Source organism: Oryzias melastigma, linkage group LG1, assembly GCF_002922805.2.
Source record: "Oryzias melastigma strain HK-1 linkage group LG1, ASM292280v2, whole genome shotgun sequence".
Classification (NCBI taxonomy): Eukaryota; Metazoa; Chordata; class Actinopteri; order Beloniformes; family Adrianichthyidae; genus Oryzias; species Oryzias melastigma.
Window position 1 is genome coordinate 25,391,520 of NC_050512.1, and position 16,970 is coordinate 25,408,489.

Genomic DNA, 16,970 nt, shown 5'->3' on the forward strand with positions numbered 1-16,970 from the left:
TTCTGATGAACTACTAAATTTGAGTAAAATGGATTAAATCTAAATGTGTCACCTTTAAGAGGGGCTTGAATCATTTTTTTGAGTGTAACTAAATGATCTAAAAAAACAAGATTGTTTTAAAATTTTGGCTAAAAATGGCAAAATCATAATTAAAAGAACACTAGGAACACTTTTACAGTAGATCAATAGATGGTTCTTTAAAGTGCAAAAAGATGTATGTTTTTTTTTTTTTTATTAGAATGGGTGTCTCTACAAGAAGATAATCACAATGATCAGATTTTTTTTTATCTGAGCAGAATTTTCTACACCTAATGAACCAAAGATTTCTGGTTTAAATCCCAGCTTGGACCTTTGTGTGGAGTTTGCATATTCTCAAAGTATTATTTATAAATATCCCTGGCATAAGATCTTCATGTACAGATCTTCAGTCTTTTATTTAATGGGCTAAAGTTATGACATTGGTGGACCAGACACAGGTCTGGAATACTGAGATTTTATATAGTTTCTTAGAACATATTATTTGATGTAAATCAGTAAACCTGCCCCCTCTCACTCATTTCAACTACTGTGTTTTCTGTTTGCAGGATGGTGGTTTGTGAGCACAGCAGAGGAGCAGGGTTGGGTCCCAGCCACATATCTGGAGTCCCAGAGTGGAACTAGAGATGATTCGGATCTGGCTACGTCCAGGACCGGAGAGGGTAGGTGCAGAAACAGTATTTGAGTCATAAAACAAAGTAAACACATCTGTCATTGTGGCTGATGTGTAAGAAACATCTGTTTAAAACCGACTGTGACCCTATTATCAGAGTACACTGCCTCACCAAGACATCTCCAGCTAAACATTAAGAGCCTGCTGTGGCAGCACCGCATTGAAATATCAGAGACCCTCTTATGGCCTTCTAATAACTTTGGAATCAGAGAAAAAGTCTTTCTTTTCCCACCCAGAATTCTTGTTTTGCTGTAACCCCTTAGACGGTCCAAGAGGGAGAATTTCATCACAGTCAAAACCTTAGCTTTTCTCTCAGGTCAAAGCAATCCAGAGGAGATAAAAACGGTTCCAACATATCAGGACAAGGGAGCGTAAGCTTAGAAATGACATCTCCTCTGAGAATGCAAATTCTGGCTGCTGCTGTAGCTTGCAGACTGTGCACATTCTGCAAAAATAGCTGCTACATTTTACTTAGACCCACTTCTTGCCTGTGTCCTGTGGCAAAGAAATGTGCAATTTTGAATGAGGTAAAGTTATGTTGCAATTTGCAAAGAAACAAAGATTAAATGATTGAACAGCTCCAACACTACACAAATAAACTGAACATTGAAACTTAGACATAGACTCATCAGTTACTGGAATCCCACTTACATCCACATTACATTCATCTGAAGGTTGAAATCAGTGAGTTTGTAAAACTAAATAAATAAAATAGGGTAAATGGCACTTACATAATGCTTTTCTACCTTCCTTTAAGGGCGAAAGCATTTTACAGTCACAGTCCCATTTGCCAAAGCATACACATTCACACACTGATGGTGCCAACCTGTAACAGTGCCTTGTTCAAGGACACTTCCACACATGGCCAAGCAAGGTGGGAATCAAATAGAGGTGTACTGCTCCACCTTTTTGTAAAAAATTACAGTATAACTGCAGGTGCGGCTGACATACACCTAGGGCTGGGCGATATGGCAAAAAAATAAAATCACGATTTTTTTAATTTTATTTCACGATTTCGATTTTATCATGATATTTTTAAAATAAATTCAAATTTAATTATATTGATTTTAGTTGAAAGAAGTAAACATATTTTTGAACAAATATTTACATTTATTCGAATTAAATAGTTATCTATTAAGATTAACCTGTAAATATTGCAAGAATTGCGTCTTCTACTGCTACAGATAATGCATTGCTGTCAAATGAACAGCTTCTAAATATAAGTGAGTTTTAATTTTTCCTTTGAGCTAAAATCCATAAAACAGAGCTTGTAAATGATTGCCACCCAAATGAGGGAGACTGATGAAGTTTATAGCATGAATGACTGATAAAGTTTAGTAAAGTCCTTTCTCTATTAAAAACAGCTCAAAATGCTAAATAATAATAAAAAAAACACAATTTACCACATTTTAAAATGAAACTGAAACTTTTATTATTTTTGGATTACATACATGCTAAATAAATCTCAATTGCTTCAGAATTTACCTTCAAATAGACGATTTCATTGTACTTTGAGAAAAAGGCTCCAGCTAGCATCTTTAACTGATACAAAAACATTTTTAGACTTGGATGATAACATCAAATACATCTGTCAAACTGTTAAGATTCAAAACACAGAGATAATAGCAGTAAATGTTTTAAAAAGTTTACATCCACAGCTCCTTCACTAACATCTGCTCTCTGCGGTGTTTATGTCACTGAGCAGAAAGCTAGCGTTAGCATTAGCGCTGTTTCTTCTAGTTGGGCTTTTATTCGGTCCGTACGGCCAAGAAAGAACCTCAACGGTGACGCCAGGGATTAAGAAAATTATGTGCAAACTCACTTACACTTCTTACAAGGGGAGTGCGACCGACGATAAGATTTAGGCTCTTACAGTAGCTAGCAAAAGCTACGCAACGACTAGCAAAACAATGCAGCACCGTGCATCCTGACAGAACATTTTACGTGTTTCCTACATGAATTACCATCAGTTTTTGTGCAGATTGAACGTAAATACGTGCGATTAAAATCCGCTATGTTTAAAAACACGAAACATTAATAAAAACATACATTAAAGAACCAAACTAGCATGTCTGTCACGAGTTGCTAGCACCCACTTTAGCCTAAACTTTAGCACACAGTTCAAAGTTCTCAGCCTGATTTCTCTCTATTAAAATGCGATTCGTGTCCTGTCCTGGTTTTTGAAGTCGATTGCAAGACACTGCGTCTCCTTTTGTTACTTTTTCGGACCTCCGTCATTCATTACTCGGGAGGACTCCATCCATAACGACGGCGCACGCGACTGTCCCGTTGTATGTCACGTTACTTCCAAACAGGAAAAACACACCGGGGAGGAGGAGGAGGAGGGGGAGCAGCAGCAGCTCGGATTTAAAGTCACAGCTGTCAACAAGCTTTTGCCTTCTCGCTCTTGCAGCTTTTCGTAGAATATCGCGATATAACGATATCTTAAAAATGACCTATCGTCAGCTTTGGAGATCGTACGACGGTTTTTTATCGTCATATCGCCCAGCCCTACATACACCTCTCTGTTTTTGAGGGGTGGGGGGGGGGCTCTCCCCTATTGAAATGCAGGAATGGCCGAAAGTGCCATATGTAGTTTTTGGATTTGATTTAACCCCCTGTTGAAAAGTAATCTTGTGGATCTTATGCCCACTTTGGTATACACAAATTTGTACAAACAGTGGTGCTTGGTTCTCATCGTCAATGCCTTGTTCCTGGTAGGTTACGGTCTGTTACAGACTAAGTTGCAAAATGTTTTGGACATTATTTCTTGAATGAAGACTGGAGCAAAGAAATATGATTCTTTTGCTGTCATTTTTTTAGAGACTCAGGGAGGAGTTTAGTGAAGATTTGAGGTATAGACTCTGGACTTCATTAATAGTATTGACAGCCACGACAGTTTTCAACTGTGTAAATAAGATCTCCACTTTGTCTATGTACCAACTATCATGTAGTTAGAAGCTACTTTGGTATTTAGGTCAGCTAAGGTTCAGTTTGGGCCACAGTCTTGCATTTCCAGTGTGAGACATAAAAAATTGTGTCGTCCACCAATGACTTCCAAATATCATGTCATAAAACAATTTTTGGTTTTATCTAAAATAATAAATTCTGGCTATTCATGTTTAATAATTTATTCAGTGGTTGGGGCGTTGAAGTCACATCTTCCCCACAAACATCCCTTTAACTTTATTGCATTGGGCTGACAGTATTTTGCCCCCTTTTTTACTCCCTGTTTCTAAGCTCCCCCTCCTCTCTACTTTATTTAGGTTGTACATTTTGCCATAACTAAATTGGCTAAAGTTTTATGGATAAAAAAAAACTAATCTGTAGATGACACTCTAGATAACATTTACTTTTGTGCTTTTATTTTAACTAGATGGTCAATGGGAGAAAGTTGGTGCTGAGCAAAGAGGAAATCACAAGGGGAGGAAATGAAAGGCAACAGGAGCAATACTAAAAAGATACAGGGTGGATTATGAGCTGGGGAATCGATGAAGAGATGAGATAGGGAAGAAGTCAAGAAGCTTAATGGGAGAGAAGAAATGAGATTACCACAGCTGAAAGATAGATGGAAGACAAGTGTTGACTCCATCCACCCTTTCCCTCATTTATGTGTTGGCTCTCAATGTGGCCTCAGAGATGACAAATCACTCATGCCTTTATTATATTGACTTCTCAATAATAAGTCTGGAAAAATGTTTGGAGTTCAGGGCACATTATCTGCCTCAGGAGCACACCTCCATACACACTCAATTACATAAAGCCAGTCAGTTTGTGGTTTTAGCTTCACTAAATAGAGGAAGCACGCAAACATTACCTAGATGGATAGTTGTTTTAATGGTTAAGCAGCATAGAATGGCCTCAAATATGTGTTTTCATGAAGGTGTTGGTTATATTAGAACCATTAGTAGTTTTAAGGCGTATTCACAACGAACGCGATTCGCACGGCAGAGGCGGCTAACTCCAATATTAAATCAATGGTACAGGCATGCTCTGAGGTGAATTGAAGCCCTGCGGCGGGATTTGAGCGACGGGCGTGGCGGGAAGGTCTGCCAGCAGCGTGATTTGAGCAATGAGACACGAATTGTGCGGCACAGCCAAAATGTAAATACCTGAAGTTTGACAGGTCGCTGCGTCGCATCTGCCAATCAGGAACTCAGCTTTGGGCACGTGACTTCTTCAGTGACTCGATCAGCGAGTAGACTATTAGTCCAAAGTGAGCGTTTTTGTCCAGAACTTTTATCTTTTTCCTTTACCCGTTTGAGCTGCAGGGTTGCAGAGCTCATCCAGCTACTTTTGGGCAAAGGCGAGATAAATTCAGGACAGATCGCTGGCTTTCGCTCACACGGCGGAGCTTACTCACTCGATATGCCGGCAGAGAGAGAGAGACTCTATGGGGTGTGAAGGCTGCTGGCTCGGGCCTCATTGAGACATTTAAGAAAGAGGAAAAAGGTCTCCTAATTTTATTTTCCCCCGTCAGATTAATTCTAGACACTGAGCCTTCAAACTCAGCCACAGAGACACACAAACACCAAGGAAGCGGCTGTCATACAGACACAGCCTCCTGTACCAGCAAAATCTTTAATAATAATCGTAACTTAAACATGGAGACATGATTGCAGATGTTTTTGTAGAACTCTTCACAATAAATAAACATTATTCCTCAACATTGTGTGTTTTCCATTAATTTTAATTGAGATATCAACAGACAGACCTGGTAGCTCCTCTCACAAGCATTCAAGCAACCACTGTCAATGAAACGCATGTAAAAGCGCATATCGGGCTTCCGTGTTCAATACACTCTTGTTCATGATTCACTATAAGAGTACGACTGTTTTTGGGCTCAATGTACAAAACGCATGGCCATTAAACGCCCAATGAAAGTTAAAACAGGTCGAATTTTGACCAACCTGGGACCCGGATTTGGTGGTGACAAGCATTTGAAAATTTATATAGCACTTTACAACTCCTTTCAATGTACCAAAGTGCTTCACAATAAAAGAAAGAAGAAAGTTTTAAAAATAGATAATAAATTGGAATAGAGCTGTGAAAGAAAAAGCCTGGAGCAAGATTCAGGAGATTTGCACCAAGCCTCTTCCAACTGATGGTCAACATGCGCTGGTAAACAAAAGAAAAGGAAAAAGAAGATGCCACTCCCTGCTCGTCCAATGTAGTCTAATGTGAACATCATATGCTAAAAGAGATTCAAGAATGTGCGATTAGTATATTCTTGAACACGAGTTACATGCCCAGTGTGAATGTAGCATGAATAAGTGTGTCTTTTGTATCAGTGGGACACAGTCACTGTATGAAAAATGCAACAGTTTTTAATCGTTAATAATGTCTGTGGAATTAGCTGAAAGAACAACTAGTCTGTTCATGTACCCTACAGGTTGGAGTTCGCTAAAGTTTCAGGGTGGTAGACTTGCTTTATCCGCCATATCATATTTTTATTTTATATAGTACTCACCACAAACCCGAAAGTGAATTTTCAAACACAATTTTTGCTAATGCCTGTAAATGAGAAATATATGAGCCAAATATTGTAGTTCCATTGATAGTTTTCAGTTATGTGATGAGTGAGCCTGCCTGGAGGGCAAAAACAGCAATCCAGGATAATGGTTTTTATCGATTTTCCAGCAGGTTCTTGAACAACTAAGTGGTTGTAATCGGGTAAATAAGATAAAATAAAATACAAATTCTATATAAAAGCCAAGGAAGAGAATTCCAGAATATATTGTTGCTTCTGTTGGTCAAATAGTTCACTAGTATTTTAATGCTATATTTCAATATATTTTTGAGTTTGTAGCTGCATCTTTCTCAGAATTTCATTGCAAAAAAGTTCTTTTTTTATCTCAATGGAAATAAGCTGGTTAAAAAGGGTTAAAATAAATAAGTAAAGACAAATGCTATTTGCTAATGCTAGTAGTAGTATTACTAGTAGGTCACTGCTACTTTGACAGATATTGCGGGCAAGGTGGGTAACAAATGTATTAATGTTATGCTAATATATAACACATGAATGCATTAAATTGTATTCTTAAAAGGCTACAGTTTAAATGAGATACCACTAACAGCCTTTATCATTAACATGGTTAAACGAACAAATCTCTGAAACCGTTCAGGGCTGTTGTACATTTAAAAATATACATCCACACATCTCATCCTGAATTCTAAAAAATAAATAAATAAATAAATAAATTCTAGTCTGTTATCGCACAGTTTTGTCCATGAATGTCCAGCTCCAGGCCTCCTTCTGTTTTTCCAGTAATCCTGCCATGTCTACTGCTAATTACCTGGATCAGGTGTGTTCAGCCAATAAAGATCTTTAATGGCTGGTTGGTTGGAAAACTCGCCCTCGATCTCTGTAGTTTGACACACCTGGTTTAGTGTATCAAGTGGCATTTATTTTCTTCTTGAAATAAAGCATGTATAAGACTTGCAAAGGAGTGTTTCGTTGAGACAGTAATGTCATGTGAAAGCTAAATATACACTATTTACAGATTGGTCACATCCAACTTTGAATGGTTGTGATGGCATCAATTTTACTAAGGGTGGCAACACGAGTCATGCCACAATTGAGGTATCTAATTTAGGCAAGTTTTTTAGCATGTTCACCAAGAATAATTTGGAGTTTGTCTGTTTTTGTAGACAAGTTTTTTCCTAATGTGTTGTAACTGTAACACTGTCGGAGCTCTGATTGTAGCTTTGGTTTTATTTTCCATATAAACAAACCCCAAGAATCTGCAAACCCTGCAGTATCTATTCCAGCATACTTAAGGGTCAAATATGCTACACTAATGAACATAATTGTCAGTTATTAACTCTACATTGGTTTGTTTATGATAGTTTAATGTTTTTTTTTTTTTTTCATTTTACTAATGTCAACTTCTCCCTGAGTCATCACATTGCTTGTCGCAGCTTCTTACACTAACATTTATTTGTTTTACTCCTTTGGTTGCTCGTCATCAGTTACTAAGAGACGCAAGGCCCATCTGAAAAGGCTGGACCGTCGCTGGACCCTCGGTGGTATGGTTAACCGCCAGCAGAGCAGAGGTGAATAAACACACAATAAAATTACACAATCATGGTGTCTGTGAGCAAAACACACACCTGGGAACATTTATTTATTTTTTGGGGGTAAGTTGTGCAAAATAATTGTGTGCAAACTCAAAAATACTGTTAAACCATTTTTCACTCTGGACCTGCTGTTCTAAAAAAACAGAATGCTGCATAAAATTTAAGAGGACACCATGAAATCAATTGAAAATAGTTTGTTTCATTGGTTTCAATATTTGAGAGTAAAGGTGTGGAGTTATGGTCAATATTTATTTATCTAGTTGACAGGGGATTGTAAGAAAAATAAATTAGTTATTTTTTTCTTTTATTTAAAAAAATTTACACAAGGTGTAACTGTGATAATAATTTTAAATACTTTAAAATAAAAATAACAAGCCTTAAAATAGAACAATAGATCGATTGCTAAAGACAACAACATTTGCTAATGTTTTATCCATGTACTAAAAGTTTAAACCATCATCAAAAAGAGGAAAATCCTTCCAAATACTGATCTAATTTGAGTTTTTTTATGTTTCTTATCCAGAGAACACTTTTCTGAGTAAAGCATTACTTTAAAAAGAATTATTACTTTTTTAATATACTACAAGACTATAATATGTTTCATCTACATAGCAAATACTATTGTGGATGATACATTAATTATATAGTCAAACAAGAAATAAAAAAAATAATAAAAAATTGACTCCCTGCACACAAAATAAAACATCTGCTGAGATCTAATCTTTGTTTGTCGCCTTAATATCTTGTAGATTTATGGTAAACATCTTAGTTTACATACCCATTAACCAGTCAACAACAACTTGCCCAGGATAGTGCCAAGTGCTGCTTGCTGGGTGGCCTTGAGTCAGCCTTCAGTTCTCCTTCTATCAGTTGTTTCTTGGTTCTCACGGAACAACAGAATAATTGGACTCCATTAAAGCTAACTGCTTCTGCGTTGTGAAAGCTGTAACCCTGTCAGTTCTAAGAATGTCAACCCCTGCTCGACAGCATTGCTGCCTAATGCGTTTTCAAAATATTCATAATGATTTAACTTAAAAATCATTAGATAGAACATCTGGAAATGAGTAATGCAGAACTGAAATCTAGAGAAAACTTCTAATGAATCAATCTTGACCTTTGGGGGGTTGTGGTAGAACTGAATGTGCAGCTACCAGCTGGTCATTAGCCATGGTCTGAAATTCTAGTTTTAGCTACTGTGTGTGTTTTGCTGTCTAAAAAATATTACTTACCTATTGTTATGGTTTTATATTAAACTTAATGCCTTTCTATAAGACAATTAAAGTAGCTCTAGTCCTTTTTCTGCAGTTAATTTCGTAATTAATCCCCACCCTCCTGTCCAGACCAGGAGGGTGGGGATACCAGGAGGTATACACACAAAAGCTCTTTGCCTACTTATAACACAACAACACCAGCATGCAATCTGTTGGTCTCTTAAAAGGCAATTTTTATACTAATATGACAATCTGGCTTTATTGGAACAATCTGGACTAGATTGAATTATTACAGGCATATCTATAAAAGCTTGTTTGAAGTTTTTTTTAACCCTCTTTTTGCCTTGAGAAAACACACAAACTGAATTAAAATAATTTAAATATACATTTTAAATCTTTGGGAGTTGACAGGCGCTTCAGAATGTCCAAAACCATGGCCCATTTTAAAGGGCATTTTTGGTCTTCTAAAAAAATGAGCTGACTGTTCATTTCAACTGGTTTTAGTTTTACTTTTACCCCTAAAACTTACGATGAGTCCTAGATCACCTGAACGTCACGGACTCAATGCACTTTTTTTTCCAGGGAGTAAGTCAATGGTGAGAGCGCTTGTAGGCAAAGTGTGAAATCTCTTTTTATCCCATTGAGTAAAAATTTAATCATGTTGACCAATCATTACATTTTCATATTTACTGTTGCAACGTCAAGGCAGATTTTATGGAACAAAAAGAAGCAGCAGTGGAAAAAACAAGCTGGGATATTTGAGAAGTTTTACATGTTTGGATTGAACAGTGAGATAGTGTGAGATGAGCAGTGTCAAGCAGGTGTAGATATGACACACAGAGACTTCATGTGGGAGACGGTATGTCAGCTTTGTAGTGTGGACAAGACAGGTGTTCCCCAGAGCAGGAAGCCTGATCACATTCCTGTCCCCGTTGTCACGGATTTTGACAAAAATTCTAACAAAGGTAGAGCAAAATGCAAACCTGCCTTCAGCTGGATGAAATCAGGAAGGACACAGCTTGGAAGTGTCAGGTCTGATGTGGCCATGTGTGTACAGTTGGACAGAAAAGGCTTTTTGGAATGGAACAAATCATTGTGTTATCAATAAAATTAATTAAAACATCCTGTGTGTTATATTAAAGATTGAGAAGAGCTAATTTACGTTACAAGTCATTTTGAAACTTGTTTTGGGACTAGCAGTACAGAAACACCTGAGAGACTGACTGCATTTTAATATAAAAGGTTGCATTCAATTTTGCCGTTTGCAAACTTTATACAATTTTTCATAAAGTTACACTTAAATTATTTTCCTTTAATTTAAGAAAAAGGGTTTGTCATTTTTTTAACAATAAATTTTGGATTTTGTTTTTTTAGTTCTAGTGTGTTAACATAGTAAGGCATAATAACAAAAAATGAAAGTCAAATAAATGAACAAACCAAAAAAAGACAAAAATAACAAACTATGATCTGGACTCAGAAGAGTTAAAATAGTCAACCAGACAGCCTCTTTAGTGGCTGCAGATATCAAAGGATAAGTTCACTAAATTGAAGGAACAGTTCCCAGCAACAGTGTCAGATCTGCAGGTCTGTTCCCAATCCAGAAACACCTCCCAGAGCAGCGAGGTTGAGCCAAATGAGCTGATGGAAAGTGTAAAAGTGGGACAACGGCCCAATCAGCAGACTGGTTTGAATCACACAGACCTCCGCTTCTTTAGAGCCTTTGGATGAGTCACTCGGGGAAACTGTCGCCACAAGAAAATGAGTTTGAGACTCTGTTCTTAAATTCTGCCATTCTCTTTTTGTTCGATAGCTGTGAAACCCAGACTCTTAACTGTTATGAAATGCTGAAACGTTGTATTACTCAGACCCTTAACAGTTTTAGAATGATTTCTAGCAGTAAAAATGCTTAATGTTCAAATTTTTCAATTAGATTGGCTTGTTTAAAACTTGCATTCCATGTGTTTTGGTTTTGTTATCTCTTATTTTAGCTATTGTTTAGATTACCATGGCAACTTTATGACTTTTTACTTTTTATAGCTAATTTATCAGTTAGCATTCATTGTAGATTTTACAGTATATTAAACGTTTTAAATTGAGTTTTATTTTTAGCATTGTAAAGCATATCTTTTAGCATTTTTTAAAGACAATTTGGTCTTTGGTGGGTAATTTAACACTTACAGAAGTTATTTTCAGCTCTTTGTGAACAGTAGCAAATAAAGGTTCTGCAACAAATTTCTCTAAATGTTTAAGAGATGTTCTAGTGTCGGTTTTCTCCTGCAGCTTGGGTGTGTAATGTTATTTTAATGCCTACGTTTTACTTTTACACTGCTTTAAAATGCTTAAGATTTACAATTTTACATGTAATAATACACAGATTCTTATGCATCACTGGGTTCTATTCATCTGCATGTAATCAGCCTAGTTTCTGCAGACTCTAGAAACCCACATCCCACTTTTCTCCACATAATGGCCCTCTGCGGCTGTGCTGTGACAGGTTGAAAAAATAAATTAAGTTCTGACTAAAAAAAAATGTTCACCTTTTGAAGTTTTCCTTAAACAAAAGTGTTCACGTTGACGTCATTCCTGCCCTTTACATCTCCTCTGACAATCTTCTTCCTGCAGGCTTTCTAAAGTAACTTTTTCTCCTTTTTGCCTCAGGCTTCAAATACATTTGACCTGGTCTGACCCATTCCTCATTTGTCACCAAGGAATGCACATTTAGTTCTGTTCAGACTTCATCTCGCTTTTAGTGTGACCCATTGGTTCTTTTCTTACCTTCTTCTGCTTCAAATCTCAGAGCTTTTTTTCTAGACCTCATAAAACTCTTGTATAAATGTATTTTTCCTACTAGGAAGGCTAGCAGAGCGTGAGAGAGGAGTGTTGGTCAGAAAGGCATCTAAGAAGGATTTGGTCCAAAAATCCTCCAGAGGATTCTAATGAAGGCTCACTGCTGGAGGAGTATCCTCTCCGGAGAGACTAACTCTGGGTCATGGTTTAAATCATTTGAACCAACTCCAAAGACGTTCTAGAGAAGCTCCTACCATAAAATTGAGTCATTGTGTTTATTTTTTCTTTCTCTTTTTCAATAAAAGCTGGTAAAGCATTAGATTTCCCTTAACTTCTATAGAACCTCTATGCATGCGTAGAATCAGTCATTAATCTGAGAGTCTCTTTGCTACTAATTGCTTTTGCCAAATTAAATGTAAATATAAATAAAAGTCTTTGTTTTAGCTGAAAACTTCAGAGAATGTAGGTTCAATGACAAATCTAGCCTACACTGATGTAAACTGTAGTGTCATCTGCATGGAGCTATTTTCAGAACTTGAATTAACATTTCAAAATATAAACGGTATATCAGGTATAGGTTTGTTTCTTGTGGGACACCTTTTTTTTTACCTTTATATTGACATGGTCAAAAAAAAAAAAAAAAAGAAAAACTCAAACTGTTATTTTTAAGGATGCCCTGTTGACATTCACGCATTGTTACCCAGATTCATACCAAACAGAGATGTCAGTAGTATCACTGATCAACCTTCCTGCTTTTTAAATTTAAATAGGACATGTTCAGGTTAATCTTGACTCCATCTTGTGTCATTTTTGATAAGTTGCAAAAATATCATTTTTAGCAATTTTTAATTCCCAAAAAATCTTAATATTGACAGGTTTATTCTCATTACTTTGCCTCTTTTTCTCTTTCAGAGGAGAAGTATATGACTGTACAGCCTTACAGCAGTCAAGGAAAAGATGAGGTTAGCTTTGAGAAAGGGGTCATCGTGGAGGTCATCCAGAAGAACCTGGAGGGCTGGTGGTACATCAGGTGAGTTTCTCAGCTTTCGATCAACAAACCAAACCTTTCCAGCTAAGTGACTGTCATTAGTGACCAGCAGTGAGGAAGCACTTTCCTGCAGCTCTTATCAGGAAGAAACTGCTAACACATGAGTATCTTGTTTGGAAGGTTTGTTTATCCAGCTTTTGTGTGTTACCCAGATTCGTTTACATCCATGTATTCCATTGGGGGGGGTTCATGGATGGCTGATTACTATCACACTGTGCCGTGGTTGTACTGTGATGTTGCACATTAAAATATGCATTTCTACATGCTGAGATTGTTTTTGTGAGATGCTACAATAGTGTCTGAGGCTGTTTCACTCGCATTTGCGTGTCTAGTCATTTTGTCTGACAAAAAAAAAAAAAAATGGTTATGATGGGGACTCCTAGTGGTCACAGTTGGAAGGAATAACACAAAAACATGTGAAAATGATCCAAAAAGACAAGTCGTTTCTGAAGTGAACTAAAAAATAATGTGTTTAAAGCATCTTTGCTTCTCAGCTGACACTAAGAAAATATTGCTTAGGAGTGCCAGTTTGCTTAATTGTGCAAAACTGTGAAGGTTTTTGGTTGTATGCCGAAAATACCTACATGCTTTAACTCAATTGTTTGGTTAAGTTTATTTCAATCCAACATTGGAATGAGCATTAGGTTAAATTAACTTACCTAAACTAAAATAGGGAGAAACCCAAATCAAAATTAAACACTCAGGCTTCAGATAAGGACTGAAGACACAAAGAATCACAGAAAAACTAAAGAAGAAATGCACAAAATTTAAACAGAAGGGGAAACTGTCAGGAAAGGAGATTAAATACTGACCAGGATGTTGAGTAAAGATTGGACAGGTGTGAGAAGAAATTGTTAAAAAAAAATCTCCTTTTCCAAATATCTTTACTTTGACCCTGTTGGCAAACGCAATGAGTCAAAAAAAGAGAAAGAGCGACTCGGATTGAAAAAAGAAAAATCTGTGCTTTCACATAATTCCACTAAATTCTTTTACATCTGAGTGAGACAACGGCTTGATGCAAAATGAATCCACATTAGCAACTGGTATTTTAGTCAGTGTCAAATATCAATCATTGAGTAAAACACAATCACAAGACAAATGGATATTATAAATAACTAAATAAAAGTATCACAGTCATATAAATATTATTACAGGAGAGGAAGCCCACAGAAAGTCCTAAAACCTGAAAATATTCCAGGTTTATGGTATATGCAACTATAACATAATCAAAGTAAGTTGAGCCTAACGATTTTGTTGAGAAAAATGACCATGTCTACATGCTGAGGTGTCAGACATAATTCCAGCCTTGTGACTGACAGATCAGAATGAAAAAATACTGCTAGTTTCTCACACAGTTCTTGTCATTACCATGTTTCTGAAAGACTGGTGATGAAACATCAATAATACTTTAAACATGTTTCGATATATTTATCAGATCCTTGGCCTTCCTTCATGGTCATGAGAGTTTGCTAATCCCTTTAGGTTTAAAGCCTCATCCTCACAAAAAATAAGATCAGCAGCAAAAGCTTAAAAAGTCTGAATTTAAACAGTAAGTTGAGGACTGCAAAAAAAAAAGAGAAATGAAAAAAGACCAAAAGCTGAAAGCAGAAAGTGTTTCAAATAAACATAATTTTTCTTTTTTTTTTTTTTACTTTTTACAATTTTTAATATTTCAAATGTAACTTTTTTATTTACAATTTTAATTTTTAAATTTTCAATAATTCCTTCAATGTTAAAATGGATACAACGAGGTTAAAAACTGATTTCCAATTTTCAATGGTGTGTTAAAGGAGCCCGGCCAACATTACAGACCGGCATCTGAAGTTACTAACACCTTTTAGACCTGAAGTCTATTGGAGACGGGCCACAATTGGAAGATATATGATAGTGTGCATTTAAAATAAAACGTTTTGCTGCGTACCGTTAGCTCAGCGGAGAAAGTGTGTGTTTGTGTTAGCCTGGGGGCGGTGCTGGCAGCGCAGACTCTTCCTGAAAGGGGCTGTTCTCACTTTAGCTCATGAGCATCTGCTCGTTTTCATGTCTTGGGAGGGGCTGGTGCTCAGAGTTTTTATAAGAATGCTCAGAAATGCGCAAATGTATCAAAATACCGCTTTATAATACACTTAAAAGCTCAATAAGTTGTTTCTGCATGGTATAGGTCCTTTAATAGTGGAATTCTATCACTTTCTCTTGATTGTAAATCTAAAGGCACCTAGGAAAAGAAGGCTGGGCCCCGGCTTCATACCTGAAGAAAGTTAAAGAAGACTTCTCCCGAAAGAAAACTCTGACGGGCCCTGTCGAGATCATTGGAAACATCATGGAGATAAGCAACCTGCTGCAGAAGAAGTCCGTCAGTGAGAAGGACATCCAGACAGACAGCGATGGGGGGGCCACACCAGAGCGCCACATTTGCAAGAGCGAGATCAGCCTACCCATGCCCTTCAGTGCCGAAATCAACGCCGAGACAGGCCGGAGGCTAAGTGCAGGCCGCGACACCAACAGTCCCTGTCCTGGAATTATAGCAGCAGCGAGTGCCGCCCTGAACGAAAGTAAAAGCAGAGGTGAGCCCGGCTCCCCGGCTGTTGCTAGAGTGGCACCGCACCGCGTGGAAATTGGTGAGTGCTCAAGTTCGTTTAACCTTTTACTCGAGTGAGTAAAGGTGTTTGCCGCTGTGGTTAAGCTGTGGCTTCAGGCAAAATCTGATGTTGCTGTGAAATAAATTAACATAACTTTTGTCAGACTAAGTGTTGAGAAATGCTGCTTGTTGTATTTTGAAAAAATAAAAATAAAGAAAGAAAGATCATTTCAAATGGGTATATGGTGTAAGCCTGTGAGACTAAAAACTGTTTTCCTGGTTTAGGGTCTCCAAATTTAAGGCAAAAACCTCCTCCAAGAAGAGATGTCAACTTGGTAAGAGCCTGCAAGAGGCAGGATGCTAAGCCATTTTTAAAAGGTTTACAAACGATTTAGGTTTAATAAAAATTGGCATTAAAAACGGTTGAAACTAATTGTTAACAGTTGCATGAAAAAATCTACGTGTCCTGAAACTATGAATATGATGAATATTATTTGGATTTATAATTCTTGATCATCTGCAGGAAATAGTTACATATTTACATGCATGCTTTGTTGTTTTATGATTCACTGATTTTCTTTATTTTTTTGAATCTTCCCATTAAGGGTTTTCAGCTACCCAAGCCGCCAGAGCCCCCTGCTGTTGAAGCGGAGTATTACACCATAGCAGATTTCCAGTCGTCCATCTCTGATGGCATCAGTTTCCGCGGAGGACAAAAGGCTGATGTAAGAGCACAGATCCCGTGTTCATGCAGGGATGAGTCAGAGCTGATTGAATATGTATGTCGATTCCCACATAGACAGGAAGCTGAGGGTCGATACGACCTTTAGTCTAGAGATTCATGCTGAAATGTTAGACTTAATACAATTATGTAGCACTTTTGATTTTGTGTACCATTAATTTTTCTCAGACATTCTTACAAAAGATGGAGGTCAGAGCTATGCAAGAAATAAATGGAATAAGAAAAATATTAGATGTGGGATTTTAATAAAAATTGGCAGCAGATTCACATGTATAATGTAAGTTTGAGATCTGGAAGTGAGCAGCCTGAAAGTAAAAAATGTTTTCAGTACAAGAGAGTAGTAAGGAATTCAGTGACCAGTCTGTTCCTTTCAGGGACCTGGTCAGTCAAGGAGTCCCTCAGAAACTGTTTAACATTACAAGAATCTGAGGCAAAGGTTGAAAATTCAGACAGACTAAAATGTGTATTTGAAATACTTCTGCAGAACATGAGTAAAAATTGCAATGTATAGTATTAGTGATCATTATTGCAATGGGAATGTGACTTGCAATAAATGAAATGGGAAAAGAAAAAAATCTAATAATAAATCATTTCAATTTCACTGCAAGTTGTATGTAAGTAAAAGTCAGCATAACTTAAGTTATACTGTCCTTATAGTTTTAAGTCTGTGAATTGGATCTAATTGAGTCCTTCAAAATTAACCAATATTGACCAGGAATTGTATCACCAACTAATAATTATAATATCAATCATTAAAAATTAATTGTTACACCCCTAGTAACCACTTATCAGATTTTATTCAGAGAAAATGGGATGCA

The 16,970-nt window shown here is 36.9% G+C and overlaps 1 protein-coding gene and 1 long non-coding RNA gene across 5 annotated transcripts in view; one reads left to right on the forward strand and one right to left on the reverse strand.

Moving 5' to 3' along the window:
* The window catches only part of sh3pxd2aa (SH3 and PX domains 2Aa), a 95,341-nt gene that overhangs the window by 71,682 nt on the left and 6,689 nt on the right, over nt 1-16,970 (forward strand). For 2 of the 4 annotated variants that reach the window (XM_024289928.2, XM_024289929.2), the window contains 6 exons: nt 585-698; nt 7,682-7,765; nt 12,700-12,817; nt 15,044-15,450; nt 15,696-15,745; nt 16,016-16,135. In XM_024289928.2, the coding sequence (XP_024145696.1) occupies nt 585-698; nt 7,682-7,765; nt 12,700-12,817; nt 15,044-15,450; nt 15,696-15,745; nt 16,016-16,135 (893 nt within the window). The remainder of the gene's footprint in view (nt 1-584; nt 699-7,681; nt 7,766-12,699; nt 12,818-15,043; nt 15,451-15,695; nt 15,746-16,015; nt 16,136-16,970) is intronic. The other 2 variants (XM_024289930.2, XM_024289931.2) reach the window with 1 other exon arrangement.
* The window catches only part of LOC112157272, a 69,184-nt gene that overhangs the window by 39,403 nt on the left and 12,811 nt on the right, over nt 1-16,970 (reverse strand). The gene's annotated exons all lie outside the window — the stretch shown is intronic.